Source organism: Pteropus vampyrus, unplaced genomic scaffold, assembly GCF_000151845.1.
Source record: "Pteropus vampyrus isolate Shadow unplaced genomic scaffold, Pvam_2.0 Scaffold226, whole genome shotgun sequence".
In the NCBI taxonomy this organism is placed as follows: domain Eukaryota; kingdom Metazoa; phylum Chordata; class Mammalia; order Chiroptera; family Pteropodidae; genus Pteropus; species Pteropus vampyrus.
The window spans coordinates 1,572,033-1,595,898 of record NW_011889007.1 but is presented as its reverse complement, the minus strand read 5'-3'; the positions used below and the strand labels follow the sequence as shown (position 1 = coordinate 1,595,898).

The 23,866-nt window shown below is 38.9% G+C and overlaps 1 protein-coding gene across 1 annotated transcript in view; it reads right to left on the bottom strand.

Moving 5' to 3' along the window:
- LOC105301090 (adhesion G protein-coupled receptor E4-like) overlaps positions 1-23,866 on the bottom strand; it is a 52,524-nt gene that overhangs the window by 5,607 nt on the left and 23,051 nt on the right. The window contains exons 3-14 of the mRNA XM_011373615.2: positions 23,372-23,422; positions 21,468-21,590; positions 19,209-19,361; positions 17,158-17,198; positions 16,173-16,308; positions 15,952-16,059; positions 15,608-15,792; positions 14,862-15,029; positions 13,040-13,234; positions 4,868-5,103; positions 1,443-1,509; positions 785-876 (exon numbers count right to left, since the gene is read on the bottom strand). Of these exons, the coding sequence (XP_011371917.1) occupies positions 785-876; positions 1,443-1,509; positions 4,868-5,103; positions 13,040-13,234; positions 14,862-15,029; positions 15,608-15,792; positions 15,952-16,059; positions 16,173-16,308; positions 17,158-17,198; positions 19,209-19,361; positions 21,468-21,590; positions 23,372-23,422 (1,555 nt within the window). The remainder of the gene's footprint in view (positions 1-784; positions 877-1,442; positions 1,510-4,867; positions 5,104-13,039; positions 13,235-14,861; positions 15,030-15,607; positions 15,793-15,951; positions 16,060-16,172; positions 16,309-17,157; positions 17,199-19,208; positions 19,362-21,467; positions 21,591-23,371; positions 23,423-23,866) is intronic.

Here is a 23,866-nt window from a genome sequence, read left to right as displayed (position 1 = left end):
GGCCACAGGCTGGGAGAGCTAATATGTGTGAATGTATGTGCATGTGTGTGTGTGTGTGTGTGTGTGTGTGTGTGTGTGTGTGTGTTTGCATGTGACGAGGTATGGAAAAACACCACAGAGGTGTTTGATTCTGACACTCCAGAATCAAAGAAACTGAGGCTAAAAGATGTTATGTTGGTCTCATACATAGATGAGATCAAAGCCAGGGTTTGAAGTTGGACAAAAATTTCTTTTTGTCCACACGACTCACTAATGCAAGGTTTTTACCTTTCTTTAGTAAGATGAGCGGTTTCTTCCCCTTATCAGTGGGGATATTAGCAGTGCCCACGCAGAGGTTGGAGGCATGAGCATTCAAAGAAACAATCTTCAAAACTGCCCAGCATCTATCAAGTGCTAGTTAATATTAATTGTCATCATTATTATTTTTAATAATTTAGATTAGCACTAGTGAGAATTGAGTTTCTACTACCAAGGAGAATGGAGTCCAGAAGTGCATGGACACTTAAGGGGCAAAAGGATAATGTTGATACTCTTGGAATTAATTTTATATAAAGCATATGCTATACAAAAGAGGCATCCAGTGACTATTTGTTGAATAAAAAGATGATGGAGTACATTAAATTACCTGAAAGTTATAGTTTTTACTCGTTCTATAAGTTGTCCCTCGTATTCTCTTTATCTAGTACTAGGAAATTTTATATATTTTCGTACGGGTTTTTCTTTCCCAGGTAGAATGGTCCTGTAGGAAAATCTGTGGATACCACTGATTTTAATACCATCTTACCTGGTGTCCTGAATGGTGGAAACTTCTTTATTGAGGGAGGAAAGTTTACTTCTCAAAATCCACAGAATTTGGAAGTAGAACACCAAGTTTATCTGTGTAAAGAGCATGGGAAATTTACTTGGAATTTTATTCTGAAGCCATGCCATACAACCCAACTTGAGGTATACCTAAGAATCGTTTCCTCAAAGACACAGGATTCATAAATATGGTGTGGACATATGCTCTGGTCTAGGTATCACACAGTATATAACCTATGGCACTTGGTGTTTGATTAGGGTGACTATATCAAACCAGGACACCTTGAAAGTGAAAACATGCTATTAATATCTACACTGGGACAATGAATAGAAATGCAAAACACCTAGCCAAAGGGAAAACATGTCACTCTATGCAGAGTAGATACTTGCTAAATATTTGTTGAATAAATGAATGTCGAATTTTTAAAGGAATGTCCAGTAGAGGGTTATACTATATCGGATCAACCAATGAGCAAGGGAAATACACACGCAGCAGTACTTCCAATAAGAAGGGTTAATCACATTGGACTATATTTTCTTATCTTTATTTCATTTCCACTTTAATAGGTAAGAAACACTCTCTCTGTGCTTGGCCAACCCAGGGCAGGCACACCAATAAATACCCATCAATGGTCACCTACCAAGATAATGATGGCCACTGGACCCATAAAGCTCCAGATGAACCCTTTATCAAGACTGAGCCAGCAGCTGTTAAGAGAAAAAAAAGGATTAGCTGCTTGTTTCTTGCAAGACAAAGGACTTTTTAAAATTTATTTATTTTAATTAGTTTCAAATATACAGTACATTGGTTAGACATCTATATAGTTCATAAAACAATCCCTCCATTTGCTCCCTCCCTCCCCTGATCCTCCACCTAGCCAACGTATTAATGCTAATTTCATTCTCTATGCCATGCTCCTCATCCGTGACCATCCATCAGCTACTAATTTGTACTCTTTTAACCCTTCACCCCATTATCCAAGTCCCCAAACTCCCCGCCGCTCTGTCTATCACCAAACTGTCCTCTATATTTGTGATTCTGTTTTTGATTAGTTTGTTTTTTTTATTCTTTAGATTCTTCATATACGTGAAATCATATAGTGTTTATCTTTCTCTGTCTGACTTAAATACCTTCTAGGTCCATCAAAGCAGTATCTTTTTCCATCCCCTTCCTTTTCATATGCAGGGGTCTTGTTTTCTTATCCTTTCAGCCACTCTATCTTTTGGTTGGAGCACTTAATTCTTTTCCATTTGAGGTACTTATTGATAGGAATGTAGTTGTTACCATTCTTTATTCCTGTTTTTGATACATGTTTTTTCTTCTTAAAGAAGTCTCTCCAACATTTTCTGTAATACTGGCTTGGTGGTGATAAATTCCTTTAGCTTATTTTTGTCTGGGAAGCTCTTTATCTGTCCTTCAACTCTAAATGATAGCTTTGCTGGATAAAGTATCCTTAGTTGTAGATCCTGGGTTTTCATCACGTTGAATATTTTGTGCCAAGTCCTTCTCTCCTGCATAATTTCTTTTGATAAATCAGCTGCCAGTCTTATGGGTTTTCCCTTATAAGTAACTATCTGTTTTCCTCTTGCTACTTTTAATATTCTTTCTGTGTATTTAACCTTTGGCATTTTAATTATGATGTGCCTTGGTGTGGGCCTCTTTGAAACCCTGATTTTTGGAATTCTATGAGCTTCCTAAGGTTGTATGTCCATTTCCTCCACCAGGTTAGGGAAGTTTTCCATCATTATTTCTCAAACAGCTGTTCAACATCTTGATTTTCTTCAGTTACGCCGATGAGACTGATATTTGGACCTTTAATAGTGTCCCATATGCTCCTTAAATTATTTATATAGTCTTGGCATCTTATCTCTTGCCATTCTGATTGTGTGTCCTTGGCTTTCTCATCCTCTAGATAGGGCATTTGATCCTTTTCTTTATTCACTTTGTTTATGCCATTGTTTATTCCATTTTATATACTTCTCAGCTCAGATAATGTGTTCTTCATTTCAGAATGGTTCCCTTTTATAATATCCATTTCCATTTTTATGATTTTTATCTCTTTGTTGAAGTTCTAACTGAATTTATCTGCACTTCCCAAAGGTTCATTGAGCATCTTTATAACCAGTGTTTCGACCTCTGCATTGATAGATTGCTTGACTCCATTATTCCTAGATCTCTGGTCTGTTCTCTCATATAATTTCTGCTTGTCTTTCCATTTTTGCTGCCTTTCTATGTATGTTTTATGTACTAAGCAAAGCTCCTAAGTCTCCCCATCTTATTAGTGTGGATATGTGAAGTAGGTGTGCAGTGGCACAGTCCTGAGAGGGGTTCAGCTGCAGGCCAAACAGCCCCAGCCTCTACCTCTCCGGGGCCACCACAGACTCTGTGCTTATAGTTTCTTCAAAAGGCCATACCAGAAACCAAGGCTAGCTGCCTCCATTGTGAGTCTAGGTGCTGCTCAGCAAGAAGCACCTAACTCTCTGAGGCTATACCTGGATGTGGCTTGGGTGGGGACGTGAGTTAGGGGCGGTAGGGTTTCAGGGAATCCTCTGGGCGGAGTGACCTTTGTTATCCAGTTTGATGACATCACGGCTATGGCAGCATTGTGTTCACACACTGGGACGGGGGAGGACTCAACAGGGAACAATGGATACCGCCAGCACTTCTGTACAGAGTAAGTCTCACCTCAGCCCTCACTCTGACAATGTCTCCCTATAAGTCCCAGGTGCCCCCTGCGCTCAGCCGAATTGGAACTGGTGTTCAGAGGGAGCAGGTCCGTCACCGTGAAAATCCACTCTCAGACGTGGCCTTTTTAAGAGGCTTCTGCAGCTACCGCTGCCGCAGCCTCCATCTCTCTCAGCCGCTTGAGACTGGGCAGCCCCGTGTCCTCGCCCCATCCAACCTTCTGCCACTGCAGGATGATTCTTTGTATTTCTCCCTGGTTGTATGGCTTGTTCATCTAGGTCCCAGGCAATTTGTCCTTGCTGCTGCTCCTTGTTTCTGTCACAACTTTGATTTGGTCGCCAGAGGGATGAACAGAGACTCTATCATCTATGCCATTTTTTTCCTCCAAACAAAGGACTTTTAATTCAGGCTCCTGTGGCAAGATCTGAGCAGTGTGAGGAACTGTTTAGTTCTGACCTAGGTTTTAGATAGAATCAGACATGGGTCCTTATCTGACACAAGATGTATGCTCTGAGACTCTGTTTTCCCAAGTGTAAAGAAGGGTTAACAGACGTATTGAAAAGGTTAAATGATGGCTTTGTCTATTTTCCAAGTCCTGAAGTCAGACAGGATCAATCATCTGACTTTATTCTTCTCCTTCAATATTGTGTTAGCTATTTCAGGTCTTTTGCCTCTTCATACAAACATTAGAATCACTTTGTCAATACCAAAAAAAATAATTTTCTGAGATTTTAATTGCGAATGTGTAGAACCTATAGATCAAGTTGGGAAGAATTAACTTCTTAACAATATAGAGTCTTCCTATCCATGAACATGGACTATCTTCATTTATTTGAATCTTCTTTGATTTCTTTCATCAGTTTTCCTCATATATATCTTATAGGAAAGATTAAATGAGGTAATGTACACACAGTTTTTGGATACAGTTCCTGGCAAAGGGTTAAGTCTCAATAAATGTAAGTATCCTGATAATAATAATTACTATAATAAGAGAGTAAAAATAAGGCAGCAAAATGTGGCTATTAATAACACTGCCTTGAAAATTCTGACTTACTCTCTTTCTAGATGCAACCTTGAGAAAGATTATTAAATACATTAAGGCCCAGGAGTCCTGTGCATAAGGTGATAAATATTGCCAACTTCATGGGAGGAGATGAAATACTGCATATAGAAATCACTATCTCTGATGCATCACAGGCCTTCAAGATTTTTTGCTATTGTTATTCTTTACATTTCAGAGATTAACCTCAACCTACTTAACTTACACTTTCAGAAAAAGGTCCCACAGATTCTTAATGTTGGGTCAAGGTCTAGAGAAGATACATATCATATATTCGCCCGGGACACTGCTTCTATCATAAAAATACTCATCATGCTTACTGGGTATAGGTTCCATAATTTCTGTGTCCTACTATTGCAGACACAGCCACAATCAGAGCTGGGATCCCATAGCCTAAAGTGTACGTGAACCTCTTCTTGAATCTTCCTGTATTAGTATAGTTGGCCACCTTGAGGTTCCTGACAGTGAGAAAGAGGTATAGCCCTTCGAGGAACATCCAGGTGAAGGAGGCCAAGTAGAGGTAGTGCAACACCCCTGCGATGATGGAGCACAGCACCTGGAGGGAAGAGGAGAGTTAAGAATGTGGTGTCAGTGTCATCCGTACCTGATTATACCCGCAGCACTTATTATTTCCTGGATGATGACCTGGAATTTCATTTCCAACACCAGTGATTTTTTTATCTGAGGCAACACATTTTCTGGAGGCTTTTACTGGCCATTGAAGTCTGCTTACACCATGAACAGGACAGGCCAGAAGTGCCACAGAATAAACACCAGGGGAGCAGCCCTCAAATCCATGATGGATGAGTGTTGGTAAATAAATACTCTGCTGCTCTTGCCTTTTGGATAGGCTAAGGTATCCAGATAGTTGGTAAAACATTATTCCTAAGTGTGTTTGTGAGGGTGTTTGTGGAAGAGATTAGCAACTAAATCGGTAGATGAATAAGGAAGATTGCCCTCACCAGTAAGGGTCAGCATCATCAAATCTATGAAGGGCCTGAAAGGAATGAAAACTTGGATAATAGAAGAATTTCCTCACTCTGCTGGAGCTGAGATATGTATCTTCTCTAGACCTTGGACATTGGCAGTCATGGTTCTAGTAAAATTTTATTTACAGAAAGAGGTAGGGGAATTTGGAGAAACATGGTGGAGTGAGAGACATCCCTAGATCTCTCCTCTTGAAACAACAATAAGCCTGAACATCTAAAACAAACAAACAACAAAACACCCAAACTGCACACCAGCATGTCTGAGTGTGGGATCTGCGCATAAGAGCTACCACAAGTCAGAACCCTGGGTTTCAGGCAGTGGACTGGGAGAAATAAAGAAGCTGCCTCTCGCAGCCTGAGTTCACTGTAGGGGGAGGGGGAGGGGAGAAGATGCAGCAAGTTCCCTGAACAGTCATGCCTGAGAGTGCTATGAGCTCCATGCAGCCAACAGCAGGGCCTAGTCATCAGAGCAGAAAGCAGGGAAGTGGGATGGCAGAGGAACAACAGTTGATTTTTACCTGCCGTGGTTGCAAAACCAGGATGAACCGCAGTCCCAAACTGCCAACCTAGAGGGCCCCTCCCCCCATACTATCCAAGACCAAACACCGTGGAAGCCCAGGGGAATCTGAGCAAACGCTACTGAAACTGTCGCTAACACTGACAGGAACTGAGACTGAGAGTAGTGAGCATATACAAACATCTATAAGGAAAAAAAGGCATTATTAAGGCTTTCTATAAGGCAAGGATCTGAGAAACTTAGACGCTACCTAATAGAATCCAAAAGAAAAGTGCCTTCTTTGCAACAGGCTAAAGAGAAACCTTTATATAATAAATTTTATTTCTAGAAAAAGAGTAGAATACACTTCCATTAATGCCCAGATGAAGAAATATTCCATTAAACACCATGAAAAACCCAGGTGAAAAGGCATCTCAGAAACAGAAAAATCTCCAGAAAATAAGCTTGCAGACATAGAAATACATGACTTAAATGAAAGAGAATTCAGGATAGTACTTCTGAAAAAACTCAGTGACTTCCAAAATGAGTCATATCAACAATTTCAGGAATTGAGAAAACAACTAGATGAGCAGAGCAAGAAGATTGAAATCCTCAAAAAGAACCAAATAGAACTTCTGGAGTTGAAGGACACACTGCAAAAGTTGAAAAATGAAATAGCAAGCTTGGGAAATAGAGTCGACCAAATTGGGGGAAAGGATCAGCGATATTGAAGACAGAAATCTAGAAATAAATCAGAAAGAAGAAGAGAGAAACCAAAGAATAAAAAATAATGAAAGAGAAATACAAGAATTAGCAGATACCATCAGGAGATAAACATAAGAATAATAGGCATTCTCGAAAGTGAGGAAAAGGAGCAGGGACTAGAAAGAATTTTCAGACAAATACTTAATGAGAATTTCCCAAATCTAAGGAATGAGCTGGAGCTTGGAACTCAAGAAGTCAACAGAATACCCAATTATCTCAACCCAAAAAGGCCTTCACCAGCATTATCAAAAATCAATGACAAAGACAAAATTCTCAGCGTAGCCAGGGAGAAGAAAACGGTAGCTTATAAAAGAAAACCCAATACATTATCATCGGAATTCTCAGCACAAACCTTACAAGCCTGATAGGAGAGGAATCAAATATTGAAAATATTAAGTGAAAGGAACTACCAGCCTAGAATAATGTATCTAGCTAGTCTCTCTCCTTTAGATATAAAGGAGAAATTAAGATTTTTCCAGACATACTAAATTTGAGGGAATTCTCCACCACGAGGCTTGCACTACAAGAAATACTGAAAGGCGTCAGTTTACCTAAAACAAAATGAAAAAAAAAACATAACTAAGAGTAAGGTGACAATCAGGCGAATAGAAGCAGAGAAGTGAAATCCTTACTAAGAACAGGGCATTATAAGCTTAAACATTAAGAAGAGAATTGCTATAGCAAGATAGTAATGAACATTTAGCATACCTACAGAAAAATTGAGACAACACTGACTGAAAAGGGAAGGATTCAAAGATCCAAATTCGCAAAGGGGAATGGAGATAAGGCATGAGCAGAAGAAAATGGATGACTCTATATATATAACTATCCTTTTCATATTCGTAATGGTAACCACATGCCAAAAATTTGGAACTGAAGTATATAACAAGAACCAGAGGGAAAATCCACAAAAGCCAACCAAAATAAAGAAAACAGAAACATGAAGACAAGGAAGCAATGGAAATACTGAGCTAAGAGAAAGCAAATATAAAAAGGCTATAAGAAGACCTCATATTTCAATAATCAATCTAAATGTAAATGGAATGAACTCACCAATAAAAAAGCACAGAGTTGCAGATTGGATCAAAAAAACAAAACTCAATCATATGCTGCCTTCAGGAGATACATCTCAGCTCCAAAGACAAATATAAACTCAAAGTGAAGAGGTGGAAAATGATATGTCAAGCAAATGGCATTCAGACAAAAGTGAGAGTAGCGGTACTAATATCAGACGAAATTGACTTCAAAAAAAAGGTAAAGAAAGATACTGAGGGACACTTCATAATGATAAAGAGAATCATGCACCAAGAACACATAACACTTATTAATATCTATGCTCCCAATCAGAGAGCCCCAAAATATGTAAAGCAATTACTAACAGACCTTAGGGAGAAACAAACCAAAACACAATCATAGTAGGGGACTTAAATACCCCACTGTCGACATGGACAGATTATCCAAACAGAAAATCAATAAGGAAATAAAATCCTTAAATGACACATTAGACCAACTGGACATAATTGAAATTTACAGAGTCTTCCATCCCAAAACAGCTGCTTATACATTCTTCTCTAGTGCACATGGAACATTCTCAAGATTGACCACATACTGGGACACAGAGATAGCCTCAACAAATATAAGAGGGTTGAAATCATACCAACCATATTCTCTGATCATAATGCTTTGAAACTAGAGATCAACTGCAAAGAGAAATCGGGAAGAACCACAAATACATGGAGGTTAAACAACATGCTACTGAAGAATAACTGGGTCAGAGAAGAAATAAAAAGGGAGATCAAGAGATACATAGAAACGAATGATAATGATAGGACAACATATCAAAACTTCTGGGAAATGGCAAAAGGGGTCATAAGAGGAAAGTTCATATCATTACAGGCCTAGCTCCAAAAACAAGAACGAGCCCAAATAAACAACCTAAATTCATCTTTAAAAAAATAGAAAAGACCAAACGAATGGAATCTAAAGTCAGCAGAAGGAAAGAAATCATCAAAATTAGAGCAGAAATAAATGAAATTAAAAACAAAATTAATAAATAAATAAATGCAACGAAGAGCTGGTTCTTTGAGAAGTTTACTAAAATTGACAAACCCCTGGCTAGACTCACTAAAGAAAAAAGAGAAAGGACACAAATAAACAAAATCAAGGATGAAAGATGGAAAATTACGACAGACACCGCAGAAATACAAAGGGTCATACAAGAATACTTTGAAAAAGTCTATAACATGAAATTTAATAACCTAGAAGAAATGGACCAGTACTTAGAAAAATACAACCTTGCTAGACTGAATCAAGAAGAACTGGAAAATCTAAATAGAATGATCAGCAGTATGGAAATTGAAATAATCATCAAAAACCTACCAAAAAGTAAAAGTCCAGGACCAGATGATTCACCAGTGAATTCTACCAAACATTCAAAGAAGATTTAATATCTATTCTCCTCAAACTCTTCCAAAAAATCGAAGAGGAGCCATATTTCCCAAATCATTTTATGAGGCCAACATCACCCTGATACCAATATCTGGTAAAGATAACACACAAAAAAACTACAGATCAATATCTTTCATGAACACAGATGCAAAAATTCTAAATAAGATAAGAATGAACCAAATACAGCAACATATTAAAAAGATTATACACCACGATCAAGTGGGCTTCAACCCAGAGGCACAGGAATGGTTCAACATACGCAAATCGATTAATGCGATACACCACATAAACAAATTAAAAAGTAAGAATCATATGATCATATCAATAGATTCAGAAAAAGCCTTTGACAAGATACAGCATCCATGTATGATCAAAACATTTAACAAAACGGTATAGAAGGAAATTCCTTAATACATTAAAGGCCATAAATGACATACCCTCAGCCAACATTATACTTAATGGTAAAAGACTAAAAACCTTTTCTCTAAGATCAGGAACAAGGCAGGACTGTTCACTATCACCACTGTTATTCAATATAACTTTGTAGGTCCTAGCAAGTGCAATCAGACAAGAGAAAGATATAAAAGGCATCCAAATAGAAAACAAAGAAGTTAAACTATCACTATTTGCAGATGACATGATTCATTATATAGAAAAGACTCCACAAGAACACTATTAGAAACAATAACCAGATAGAGTAAAGTCTCTGGACACAAAATCAATGTTCAAAGATCCATAGCTTTCCTATACTCTAATAATGAAGTGTCAGAAAAAGAAGTGGAAAAAATCATTCCTTTTGCAATTACAATAAAAAAGAATAAAATACCTAGGAATAAATTTAATGAAACATGTGAAGGACCTATATAATGAGAACTACAAGACCCTATTAAAAGAAATGAATAAGATACAAAGAAATGGAAAGATATTCCATGTTCTTGGGTTGGTAGAATCAACATAGTTAAAATGACCATATTACCTAAAGCATTATACAGATTTAATGCAATCCCCATCAAAATCCCATCAGCATATTTTTTTAAAAAATAGATAAAAAAATCATCAGATTTGTATGGAAGCACAAAAGACTCTGAATTGCCAAAGCCAATCTGAGAAAAAAGAACAAGGCTGGAGGTATCACTCTGTCCAACCTCAAATTATACTGCAAAGTGATAATAATCAAAATGGCATGGTATTGGCAGAAAAACAGACACACAAACCAGTGGAACAGAATCGAGAGTCCAGAAGTAAACCCATATTTCCATGGGCAAATAATTTTTGACAAACAAGCCAAAAACAGACAGTGGAGAAAGGAACGCCTCTTCAATAAATGGTGCTGGGAAAACTGGGAAGCCACCTGCAAAAGAATGAAACTAGACTGTTGTCTATCACCACACATCAAAATTAACTCAAAATGGATTAAGGACCTGAATATAAGACCTGAAACAATAAAATGCATAGAAGAAAACATAGGAACTAAACTCATGGACCTTGGACTTAAAGAGGATTTTATGAATTTGACCTCAAAAGCGAGGCAAGTAAAAGACGAGATAAATGAATGGGACTACATCAAACTAAAAAGCTTCTGCACAGCAAAAGAAATCATCAACAAGATAAAGAGACAACCACCCAAATGGGAAAATATATTTGCAAGCAACACCTCCAATAAGGGCCTAATATCCAAAATATACAAAGAACTCATACAACTCAATAATAACAACAACAACAAAAAAAAAAAACGATCTGATCAAAAAATGAGAAGTGGACCTGAACAGATACTTCTCCCTACAAATGGCCAACAAATATTTGAAAAGATGTTCAACATCGCTAGCTATTAGGGAAATGCAAATTAAAACCACAATGAGATACCATCCCACACCTGTTAGAATAGCTATTATCAACAGGACAAGTAATAATAAACGTTGGAGAAGATGCACAGAAAAAGGAACCCTTATACACTGCTGGTAGGACTGCAAATTGGTACAGCCACTATGAGAAACAGTATGGAGATTCCTCAAAAGACTAAGAATTGATCTACCATATGATCCAGCAATCTCTCTACTGGGTATTTACCCCAAAGACTTGAAAACCCATATCTTAAAAGATATTTGCACACAGATGTTCATAGCAACATTATTCACAGTGGCCAGGACATGGAAGCAACCAAAGTGTCCTACAGTAGATGATTGGATAAAGAAGCTGTGGTGCATATATACAATGGAATATTACTCAGCCATAGGAAGAGATAAAATACTGCCATTTGCAACAACATGGATGGACCTTGAGATAATCATGCTAAGTGAAATAAACCAGACAGAAAAAGTTGGAAATCACATGATATCACTTATATGTGGAATATAAACCCAAAAGCAACAAAGGATCAGTACACACAAACAGAGACTCATGTACATGAAATATAAACTAGTGGTTACCAGAGGGTAAAGCGTGGGAGAAGTGGGGAGGTAGTTGGGGTAAAGAGGATCAAATATGTGATAACAGAAGGAAATCTAACTATGGGAGGTGAACACACCATGTAAACATTTAGATGCCTTACTGTTACAGTGTACAGACGAAACTTATTGAATTTCGTTAACCAATGTCACCATAAAAAAAAAATTTTTTTTTTTAAAGAAACTGGTGGTGGGCCAGAATTGGCTTGAGCACTGTAGTTGGCCAACCTCTGCCCATTTTAAAATGAGGAAAGTGTGACCTAGAGAGGTTAAAATCTTGCTCAAGATCACATAGCTGGTAAAAAAATAAATAAATAAAAATGGATCTGAAACCCAAACTGTCTGCAGAGACCATCCTTAACTCCTAACCATTGCACTTTACTGCCATTTAGAAAAAATAATAGTGTTTTCATAACCTTCTGGCTGTATGATCATAATCTTTTGGGGTTAAAAGGAGTCTTGGTGAATATCTAGTTCCAGTTCATCCTAGATGTGATGATATATGATGATGATCGTGCTCAAGATGAAAATAAAACTTAACATTGTTCTCCAAGTAATTAACCCAGACTCTGCTATGTTTGATCTTTCCAAGACCTTACTAGAGCCCTATGATGATGCCCCTGTTTTAGAGAGTAAATTTAAAAAGGGGTAGTCATTTCAACAGGTCGCATCGTGAGTAGGATGAAGAGTTGGGATTCAAATGCAGATTGTGTGGCAAAGACATTGTTCACCAAAAATTCAAGCCTCCCTCCATGTCTCAGTTCTAGAATATAGATTTGTCACTGGGACATGACTTCCCAACCACAGACTATATTTTCCAGCACCCTTTGCAGTTAGGTGTGACCATTTATAAGGTTCTAGCCAATGGACTATCAGAGGAAGTAATACACACCACTTTCTGAGGTGGCCCATATAAACCTCCCTCATGGGACTCTACCACACTCTTTTCTCTTTTCAGTTGATGGAAATGGAACGGACCCCAGGATGACCTTGGAAACTGTGTATGGGAGATAGAAGAGCCTCCATGGGCCTGAGTTTGCAGAACAGACACCCTCAAAGCTGTTTGCTCACCTTCTACTGATACATAGGGGAAAATTAACTACTCTTGTGATAAGTCATTGGCATTTTAGAGTTCATTTGTCACAGCAGCTATTGTCACTCTATGTAATACCATCAGTCTGGCTCTTAATCACTTTGCTGAATGGCCCCTCAGAAAGTACAGGTCTTGTCAAAGTCACACAGGAAGAGAGCTGTAATGGGAACTCTCGCTTTTTTTCCTGCTATTATTTCTTCAAGACATGATGGCTAGATTTGACTATGTCAATGAGGCGATTTGGTTAAGTCACCTACCTCAGGCTCAGTTTGATCAATTGCCGTGAGGAAGAGGAGGTGGGCCAGAAAGAGGCAGATGGAGAGCTGCAGGTGGAGGGAGGTGTTGGTGTTCTGGATGGGTCGGCACAGGAGGAAGGTGAGGGTTGCCAGGAAGAGGCACAGCAGAGAGAGACTCAGTCCCAGGTAGGTGATCGCAGCCAGAATGGGATCCACCTATGAACCACCAAAGGAGGAATCTGTTATAGTCTCCAACTCTGCAGTTATGTTCCTGATGGGGAGTCTGAGAGGCTTCTCAGTTCAGCCCCGTAGATAAGTGACTTAACCTCTCTGAAACTTGGTGTTTCCATCTCGAAAACGGGGACATAAGATCATTTACCACATAGGGCTGTTGAAAACTCAAACCACTAGACTAGTACTGTGCAAGAGAAATATGTGAGCCACATGTGTAATTTAATTTTTCTAGTAGCTATATTTTTAAATGTAAAAAGAAACTGGTCAAATTAATTTAATAGTATATGTTCAAAATATTTTTAGCTCGACATGTTGAATATAATATAGTCACTATAATAATACAATAAACATGTAATCTGTTCAAATTATAATCAATGTAAAACAATTATTAATGAGCTATTTGATACTCCTTTTTTTCCATATCGCCTTTGAAATCCAGTGTATATTTTACAACATCATACTTACGTGTGTTACTTACAACATACCTCATTTCAGATGCTATATTTTCAATGAATGTGAAATGTAGTCTTACCAAAAAATAAAGTTGTGTTTGATGGGAAAATGTTTTACACTGCTTCTTCATTTAAATAAATTAAAATTAAATAAAAATAAGAATTTGGTTCTTCAATTACACTAGTCATATTTCAAGTGCTCAATAGCCACATGTGGCCGGCCGGCCAGTGATCCTATTGGATGGATGACACAGCACTCAAAAGTAGTCTCCATGAAGGCTAGGATTTCTTTATCTGTCTTGTTCCCTGATGTATTTGCAGTGCCTAAGACAGTATCTGACATATATTAATTAGGCACTCATATATGAACTTGTTGAATGAATAAATGAGGCCATATAATTAAATGAGCAACATAATCATTGTCATATAGTACATATTCGATAAATAAGAACTAAAAAGAAATAGGGGAAGAAGTTAGGTAAAATTTTTTTAAACCTGAGTTATCCTAAACATAGTTGGGACCCGAGAAGTTCAGGGGGCTGTGCTTTTTTATTGGTGAATATCAGTTGCCTTTCTCTGATCTGACTAAGAAGATTTAGCTGTAACTCTCTCTTGCAGAGGAACAGATGTTTTTTATCCCAAATCACCTTAGACTTTTCCACTGTAAGGGCTGCCAATCTAACTACCCAGTGTCTGAGAGCTTCCTCTACTAGCTTGAGCTCTTTCTGTCCATGCCCATGGAAGTGTCAGAGAATTCATTGTCCCCTGGATACAGCTTTCAACTAACAACTGAAGGGAGGTGGTGTATAAATACCCTAGCTTTCTTGCTGTTCAGTTAGAATGAACTATAGTAACTCACAGAATCCTCCAGGGAAATCAGCTCCAGCTACCACAGGGGTAACCACCAGTGATGCTCTCTCTGCATGGCTTCTCTTCTTTTCCCATATCATTTTCCTGGTCCCCTCATCTGTCTAGTAAGCTCCTTCCACTCGACTCAGTATCTTTTTTTTAATTAAAAATTATTGGAGTGACAATGCTTAATAAAATCAAATAAGTTTCCAGTGTACTTTTCAATAGTTTCGAAGACATAGAGAGGATGACTTCCCAGCTTCCTGGACATAGTTAGATTCACAGGAGAGAACCATGAATTTTGGTACCTTAGGAACAAGAGCCAAGAGTACAGCAAAACTGGAAAGGTGGAAGCACTTGCATGTGGTGTAAGAATCATTGCTGCTCACGTGAGTGCAGCCCTCTGTCGACCAGCTGCCTCCTTCCTCCGATCCTTCCCAGTAGACACACAAATGTTTTGTTCTCTCACCACCAGGCTGGAAAGAGAATAGCATGAAAGTGGTTCTCTTTCTGGTTTAATCATTTCAACTTCATAGGTTGGTCAGGGATGCACTGGGTTAGAAACTGGATTGAGAAAACCCCATCATCTGGAACACTTGTAGGGAAGAGTTTTATACCACACCTGCTGTGAGCTTTATTCTTCATTGATTCTGCCCTGCTCTAGTCATCTCAGAGCCCCAGGAACTGACTCTTATGAACTGCTTTCCCCATACTGCTTGTCGTTGGTAAAACCAATGAGAGGAACTGGTGAGAGAGCATTAGATGAGAGCAGGATATTTCTTCCAGACTCCTTTTTACCCCGGGCTATCTCCATCTCCAGCAGGGCACCCCTCCTTCATGCCTCCAAGCTTCACTGGGATCAATAATACTCATCCCCCTCCCCCCATTGCCTTTTTAGGCTTAAACGTGATAACAGCTTCTCTGGACACCTCGATATTTCTTGTAGGTTCTCTTAACCCTGAATGATAAGATTTGGATTCAGTTCCCTGCCTGGATCCTAACAATATAGCCCTTTAAGGTATTGCACAGAGAACCAGCCCTGTGTCTTGCTCACCTCAGTATGTTTGAAGGTCAGGAACACGGGTCTAGACAGATAAACTTTTTCCTTCATACCGATGGTGCCACTCACAATACGAGAGTTCAGTTTCACTCCCACTGTCCTTCTTCTGTCACTGAAGAAGGATCCATTCAGAATATCCCCAAGACGCTGATAAGTGATAAGTGCAACTGCACTCCTTTCTGAGAAAACAGAAGAGAAATTATTTTACAGGGAATATACAGTTTGGTGAGTTGGAATTGAAAATTTTGTAAGTCTACACCCCCTGGCCTTGTCACCTAGAAGTGAGACAACAGAGCCTAGAATTTGAAGGTCCAGAGAATCCATTTTAGACACAGTACCTCCTGTGGTTCCTTTGAAAACATCATTGCAGTCAAGATCCATTGTGTTATTTCCAGCTTCCAGAACAGTCTTCTCACTTGTCTCATTGCACTTCTTGATCTCATAAACTGGAAACATTAAGAAAATTAATCCTGCTTGGCTCATATAAACACAAAAGTCTGATAAAAGATCGCCCTCCTAAAATTTCTTGGTCATAAGGAAAATGCTCAGTGTTTCTTACCTATATCAAGCACAGAATTTTCGAACTTTCCAGGAGAAGCAAAACTCCTATTCCATATGGTTGATTCAATGTCTTGAAGTAGCTGGGTAGCCTTTTTTGCAATGTTCTCTTTGCTTCCATTGTTCTTTAGAATTGTCTTTCAAAAAATAAAGCTAATTAGGCAGACTCTTACGAAAACTAAAGGAAGTAGGAATCTATATAAGTGTATTTGGGTGAACCCAGAAGACAATAACATTTATTAAGGTGCTACTAGGTTCTGTGTTATCAGCCTGTAAACTTTCTCATTTACCACACACAGCTGTGTGATCCATCACCCCATTGTATTTATGAGAACATGAAGGCTTAAAAGATGAGATATCTGGAAACTACAAAGAGTGCCTTTTGGAAGAAGATAGGGAATAGGAGGTGGCGAGGGAGTGGAATGTGCCTCTGGATCTGGGGTCCCCAACCCCTGGGCCTATGACCTGTTAGGCACTGGGCCACACAGCAGGTGATGAGCAGCAGGCAATCAAGTAAAGCTTCATGTGTATTTGCAGCCACTCCCCAGCGCTAGCATCACTGCCTCAGCTCCATCTCAGATCATCAGGTGTTAGATTCTCATAGGAGAACCGATCTCTAATGCCAAAAAGGCTGGGAACTGCTATATGTTTGATGCAGGTCTCTGAATGACTGCTGTGACATTTAAACCCTTTCCCGGGGTTTTTCAATCTTCTCAATTAACATTTGAGACCAGATGATAGTTGCAGGAGGGCATTATAAGATATTTAGTAGCATCCCTACTCTCCACCCACCAGATTTTAGTAGTACTCTAGTTGTGCCAACCAAAAATGTCCCCAGACATTGTCCCCTGGGAGAGGATAAAATAATCACTGCATAAGAAGTGCTATGTCCTAAAAGTCATAGGGAGTCATGGTAGTATTTGAGCAGGAGAATGACATGCTAAGACTAATCGGCTCTTCCCCAAACCTAGCTTCACCTTACTCACCTGAATGACTTGTGATAACTCTGTCTCCTTACTACTGTTCTCTGGGGGGAAAAGGCAATTGATTAGTCAAATATGGGAGATAACATTCTGGCTCACATCCCATCTTCCAAGCACCCTCAAGTTGGGTCTTTCACTGATACTTCCACATCCTATCCTCATTTTCCACTAAGAAGTCTCAAATGTCATTTAGAGTAGAATAAAGAGAATTAGGATGGGGCTTCCAGTTCAATCATTCAGTCAATAGTATTTATTGAGTAATTACTAAAAGCCAGACACAATGCAAAACCTTATTGATAAAGAGGCAAAGGGAATTCTTTGTAGAGTTTGCAGTCTAGTGGGAAAATCACTAAGCCAATAATGACAAATAAATAATTAAGTGATTGCAAGAGTCCAAGATGTTAATAAATAGAAAAAGGTGACTTTGGAGTATATACAGAAGAGGGCTCAGCATATCAGGGGTGCAGCAAAGGCTTAAAACAATGGAAATTTATTTTTCTCATGGTTCTGGAAGCTAAAAGTCCAAAATCAAGGCCATGGCCCCTCTGAAGGCTCTAAGTATGATTCCCCTTTGCTGCTTCTCGTTGTTGCCAGGAATCTTTGACATTCCTTGGTTTATGGCAGCCTAACTCAAACCTATGCTTCTGTCTTTACATGTTCCTCTGTGTGTATATCCCGATTCCCAAATTTCCCTCTTCTAATAAAAACATCAGTCATACTGAATTAAGGGCCCGTCCTAATCTAGTGTGACCTCATCTTGATTTGATTATATCTGCAAATCCTGTATTTCCAAATAAGAGCACCTTCACAGGTTCCATGAGTGAACATCAATTCGGGGAGATGGTATTGCACCTAGTACGTGAGGTGAGCAGGTTTCTGAAATGACTCTCAGTGGTCCTGCCTCACTTCCCTTTATTCACATCTTTGTATGTGAGTTCACTCTTCCCCCTAACTGAACTCTATTCATTCCTAGTGAATAGATTACAGCAAAAGTGAAAGGATGTCACTTCTGAGGTTAGGTTATAAAGGTCTATGATTTCTGTTTTGTTCACACTTCTGAGGTTAGGTTATGAAGGACTATGATTTCTGTTTTGTTCACAGTCTCTTTCTGGCTATTCTCATGTGCTTGTTATAATAAAGCAAGATAGAGAGGCCGACACAGCTAAGAATGGAAGGCGGCCTCTCACCAAACACCAGAAAGGAACTGAGGCCTTCAGTCCAATAGCTTTCGAAGAACCGAATCCTGCCAGCAACCACGTCAGTGAGCTTGCAAGCAGACGAACCTTCGGATAAAACTGCATCCCTGACCAATACTTTGATTAACCACAAAGTGAAGGACCAGGTAAGCCATGTCTCGCTTCCCAGCCTATACAGACCATGAGACAATAAATATGTGTTGTTATGAGCCACTAACATTGGAGTCATTTGTTGGATGGCAACACATAACTAATAGAATAGATGTTATTATTCTTCCCACTTATAGATGAGGCATGTAGAAGCTAGTCACTACCCCAAAGTTAGCTGGTAAGTGGTAGTGCCAGAAATCAAATCCAACTGTCTAAATCAAAACATGGAATTATACTATGAATGAACAAAATAAGTCAATAGGTTGTGATAGTGAGAGCCATGATTTTCAGTATTGAAGAAAGAAGTTACAAATCAGGAAAGAGGAAAGGCTAGACCAAGCCCGATGTGAGATTTAAATTGGAGCTATCAGTGTGAACTCATGGATTTTAGTATGCAGACAGACAGATAGACACAGAACTTGAATTTAAAGTCAGTAAGAGAGAAGCAAGTAGAGAAATATAGTAGAAAATTAGAGATGTCATTTTGGAAACCCAGAAAAGAGACATAAATTTGTAAGGCAGTGACCTAGAGATGGTGGATGAGACCATAAACCTGAATAAGGCCTTCTGAGAAGAGACTACCGAGGAAGAAGGACAAGGGCTGGGACAGGTCTCTGCTCTCTTATACTGGCTTGACATTGGAGGAACTCTGAAAATCCTCCCCTGCCCTTTCTTGTTCACACTGGAGAGAAGATTGTAGGTTCTTACCATAACATTCTGAATGATTTAATTTAACAAAACTAGCCACCCAGTTTAAGATAGGGAGATGTGGGATACAGCTGCAGTAGTAACTTCCAATTTCATTTCTGCAGTATGACACCTGTTTGCATTTTGCCAGCCCAGTCTTGCACTCATCGATATCTGTGAATCAAGAAAAAATATGGTTTTTCATTCTCATAGAACTATGCCATTTCTCTTTCCCATGGAATCTCTGCTACCCAACATCATTCATAAATGTATCCAGAACAACATCCACTCTTGGATAAAATGACTCAATATTATAACAATGATAGTTCTCCTTAAGTTAATTTATAAATCCAATATGATCCCAATAAAAAATATCTACACGTATTTAATGGAGTGAGATGAGTTGATACTCATCTCATGCAAAAATAAAATGGCCATAAAAACTATGGGGTGGGGACTAGCCTGATCAGACATTAAAACATACTACAAAGTCTCGATAAAACAATGAGATGCTAGTACATGAATAGATAAATAGACTAGTGGAATAGACTAAAGGTCCAGAAATAGACCCAAGTACATATGGAGCTTTAGAACATGGCAACAGTGGTATGATGATGACTGGACAACACGTTCTGTTGGCAAGACCATGAGAAGACAGGTACATTGCTGGTGAGAAAGCAAATTGGTACAACTTTTCAGGAATTAAATTTGGAATATCTAATCAAGCTACATGGATTTTACCTCCTGACTCAGCCATCCCACTTCTAGGGCTGTACCTTAAACACACACTTCCGCAAATATTGGCAACAGCCTAAATATCAAAAACAACTTAAATACCCATATATAAGAGAGGGTTGAATAAACTACAGTTCGTCCCACAGCCGTAAAAAAGAGAATGAGGAAGATCTCTGTGGATCGATTTGGAGTAATTTCTAGGATAAATTTAAGCAAAAAAAGCAAAGTGTAAAAGGGTTTCTGCAGTGTCCTAGCAAAAGTGTCAAAGTCACAGAAAACAAGGAAAGATTGAGGATCCGTCACAGATCACATGAGACTAAGGGTCATGACAATTAAAGGCAATGTGGGATCCTGAAATGGTTCTTGGGACAGAAAAAAATGGGCATTGGGGGGGAAACTCGTGACATTTGAATAAAGGCTGTAGTTTAGTTAACATCACTTCCTGGTTAACATGACTTGTGTTCATGTCCTTAGTTAACCTTAATGGAACTGGGTGAAGGAAATAAGGAATTCACTGTGTTACTTTGCAATTTTTCTTTAGGCCTAAAACCATTTCAAAATTAAGAGTTTAAAAAATAGATACATCCAGTATTGTGTGATTCCACTCATATGAGGTCCCTAGAGGAGTCAAATTAACAGAGATAGAAAGTAGAATGGTAGGTGCCAGGGGCTGGAGGAAGAAGGAGAGTTATTGTTTAATGGAGACAGAGTTTTTTTCAGTTTGAGAAGGTGGAAAAGTTCTGTGAATGGATGGTAGTGATGGTTGCACAACAATGTGAATGTATTTAATACCACTGAAAGACATACCAAAAAATAGTTAAAATGATAAATTTCAAGTTATGTATATTCTGCCACAATAAAATAAAACAAATCCTAAATAATCTATAATTTTCTATTTCACCTTCTAAATTGACACTACAACTCTGTCAATAAGATATTCAGTTCCACCAATCAGATATTCAGGAGTGCTATTTTCTTTAATATTCAAATTGACCTTTGGAATTTGTGGAAATGGGAAAGGATTTTGGCTGAAGAAGATGGCCCACCAGTAATGAAAAGCAAAATCGAAATACTAAACTGGGGGCAGATCATGGAGGATATCAAGTGCCAAAGATATCCATTTATTCATGTGTTCTCTTGGTCAGCATGTTTTTATTGGGCATCTGCTATGTGACATTATTCTCTGTCTTAGGCATACAGCAACAAACAAACAGAGATGATCCTTGTCCTTGTGAAGTTCTCAGGCAAACAAACAAACAAAAACACTAGTGCTTTAACCCTCAAAAGCCCAGGACCCTGGGAACTTTACCTTCCCCTAAAGAAAAAACAAAAACCATCAAGCTGGCATCAGATGAGAGTGTGAGAAGCACAAGGGGCATTGAGTACAAGTTCTTGAAGGGCATTGAGACAGCCCTGACATTTTCTACTTTGTGATATTCTTGCATCTTTGCAGTACTACTGACTCCTATGTAACACAGTGTTTGAGGCATAGAAGAATGTCCCAGCCCTCTCCCAACTTCAAGATGAGTATGGATTGCATCCTACCTTCACATTTCTCATAAGGCCCGATGATGTACTTCTTCCCAGACTCAGACTGAAATCCATCTTTACAAGTACAGTGGATGCTGTTAAAGCAGCTGGCATTTTCAGGGCATGGGGGACATAAAGCTATAGGAAACACAAGATCCTTTCATTCATTTGCTTATTCATTTATTCAAAAAATATTTATTGGCATCTATGATGTACCAAACATTGTAGTCAAAAGAATGTGCTCTTGGAAATAGCTCTGTTTGCATCCTTTTTGTACCCATCCCACTACTGAACACAGATGCTCAAAGTGCCCCACCTATGTCCCACCTCTGCCACCAATACCACTTTTGCCTGACAGTAGAAATTCTCTGTCAGCATCTATGTTTCTTTACCTGAGAGATTTCTTTGGCCCCTAGAGTTCTTTTTGCTCATCACATAACAGGTTAGCAATTTTTCTACCCCAAGGAGCAGTTCCCTCAATCAGTGACTGACAAGAGTCATTATTAAAAAACCTAGCTTCCTTATTATCAAAAATAAACAGAGACTAACAAGTGTTGGTAGAATGTAGAGAAATTATAACCCTAGCCCATTGCTGGTAAAAAATGTAAAATGGTGTAACTATTGTGGAAAACTATATGGCAATTTCTAAAATAAAAAATAAAAATTAGAATTACCAAATTACTATAGGATCCAGCAATTCTATTAATGGGTATATATCTGAAAGAATTAAAAGCAGGGTCTTGAAGAGATATTTATATATCTATCTTTATAGCAGCATTATTCATAATCACTAAAAAATGGAAGCTATCCAAGTGTCCATCAACAGATGATGGATAAACAAAATGTGGTCCACCCAGACAATAGAATATTATTCAGCTTTAAAAAAAAGAAAGAAAGAAAGAAATTCCAACACATGCTACAACATAGATGAACCATGAAGACATTGTGATAAGTAAATTAAACTCATCACAAAAGGACAAATGATATATGATTCCACTCATAAGGTCCCTAGAGTAGTCAAATTCATAAAGACACAAAGTAGAATGGTGGTTTTCAGGGGCTAGTTGGAGAGAAAATGGGGAGTTGTTGTTTAATGGAGACAGAGTTTCAGTTTTGCAAGAGGAAAAATGTTCTATGGATGGGTGGTGATGCTGGTTGTACAACAATGGGAATGTACTTAATGCCACTGAACTACACACTTATAAATAGTTAAGTTCATAAATTTTGTTATGAATATTTTACCAAAATTTAAAAAAATAAATAAGAGGAAAACAGCTTCCTTACCCACCAGGAGGAACAGCTCCAAGATACATGTTTCTTATTAAGTCTAACAGTCCCTGAGGACCAAGCTCCAGTTGCCCATGTGTAATTTGCTGGACAATGAACCCTATATTGGCTCCTTGCTGTCCTACCTGACTTCCCCCTTCCAGCAGGTGCTTCCTGGGATCACCTCCCATATAAATGTCTTGCTTTCAAGTCCTAACCTCATGGTCTGCTTCTAGGGGAACCCAACCCAAGATATAGGACAAAGGCAACACTATCTCCAGACATGAATTGGGACACAGGTTTTGGGGAAAAGAAAGGGCAGAGTCCAGAGTCCACTAGCTGTGTGACCTTGAGCCAACTATTTCTCTAGGGGGTCAAGTGGGGATAATATCAAAACCTTTGCAGCAATGTCATGAGAATTAGATGAGATGGAGTGTGCAATTTGCTTAGCACTGGAGCAATGAAAGAGCTAAATAATGGGGATGATGATGGCGATGGTGGAGAACGGGAACAGTCCTTGGGAACTCCAAGGGTTTGGCAGAAGGCATCAGGGATTAATATTCTCTCCCTTAAAAAGGACTCCTCTCCTCCTCTGGAGGCAGGTTTCAGTTCTCAATTTCCTTTCCCCTGGCCTTTGGCAATTGTAGACTCACCTCCAGAATTCTTTGCTTCTGATCCTAACAGAGCCAGCAGGACACTGAAACCTAGAACAGGGGGAGAAGGGGACAGTTCAGATGGGGAGTACCCTGGGCTCTGCTTGGCTAAAGTCTGGGTAAAGTAGAGTCTTTTCTCCCACTTCCCAGCCATACACATGCTAATTTCACTATAGACTCTCCCAGGTAAACTATAAACACAAGGGTCTTAAATGGCATCATATACTACTAGAGCATGAAAGATATACCTGATTGCATCTGTAAGAGGTTCTACACCCAATTCTAATGTGTGTGTGGTGGGGGAGGGGGTGGTGTTCCCACACCAGCAAGAAATTCTTGGATGCCAATTGGGTGTCCTACAATTCAACTCGCTTCTGACACTCTACCCAGAGATAGCATCAGATTCCACAGGTTAAGGGCTATAGATTGGAGGTTCCATTGTTCCCTCCTTGGGTTTGATTAATCTGCTAGAGTGGCTCACAGAACTCAGAGAAA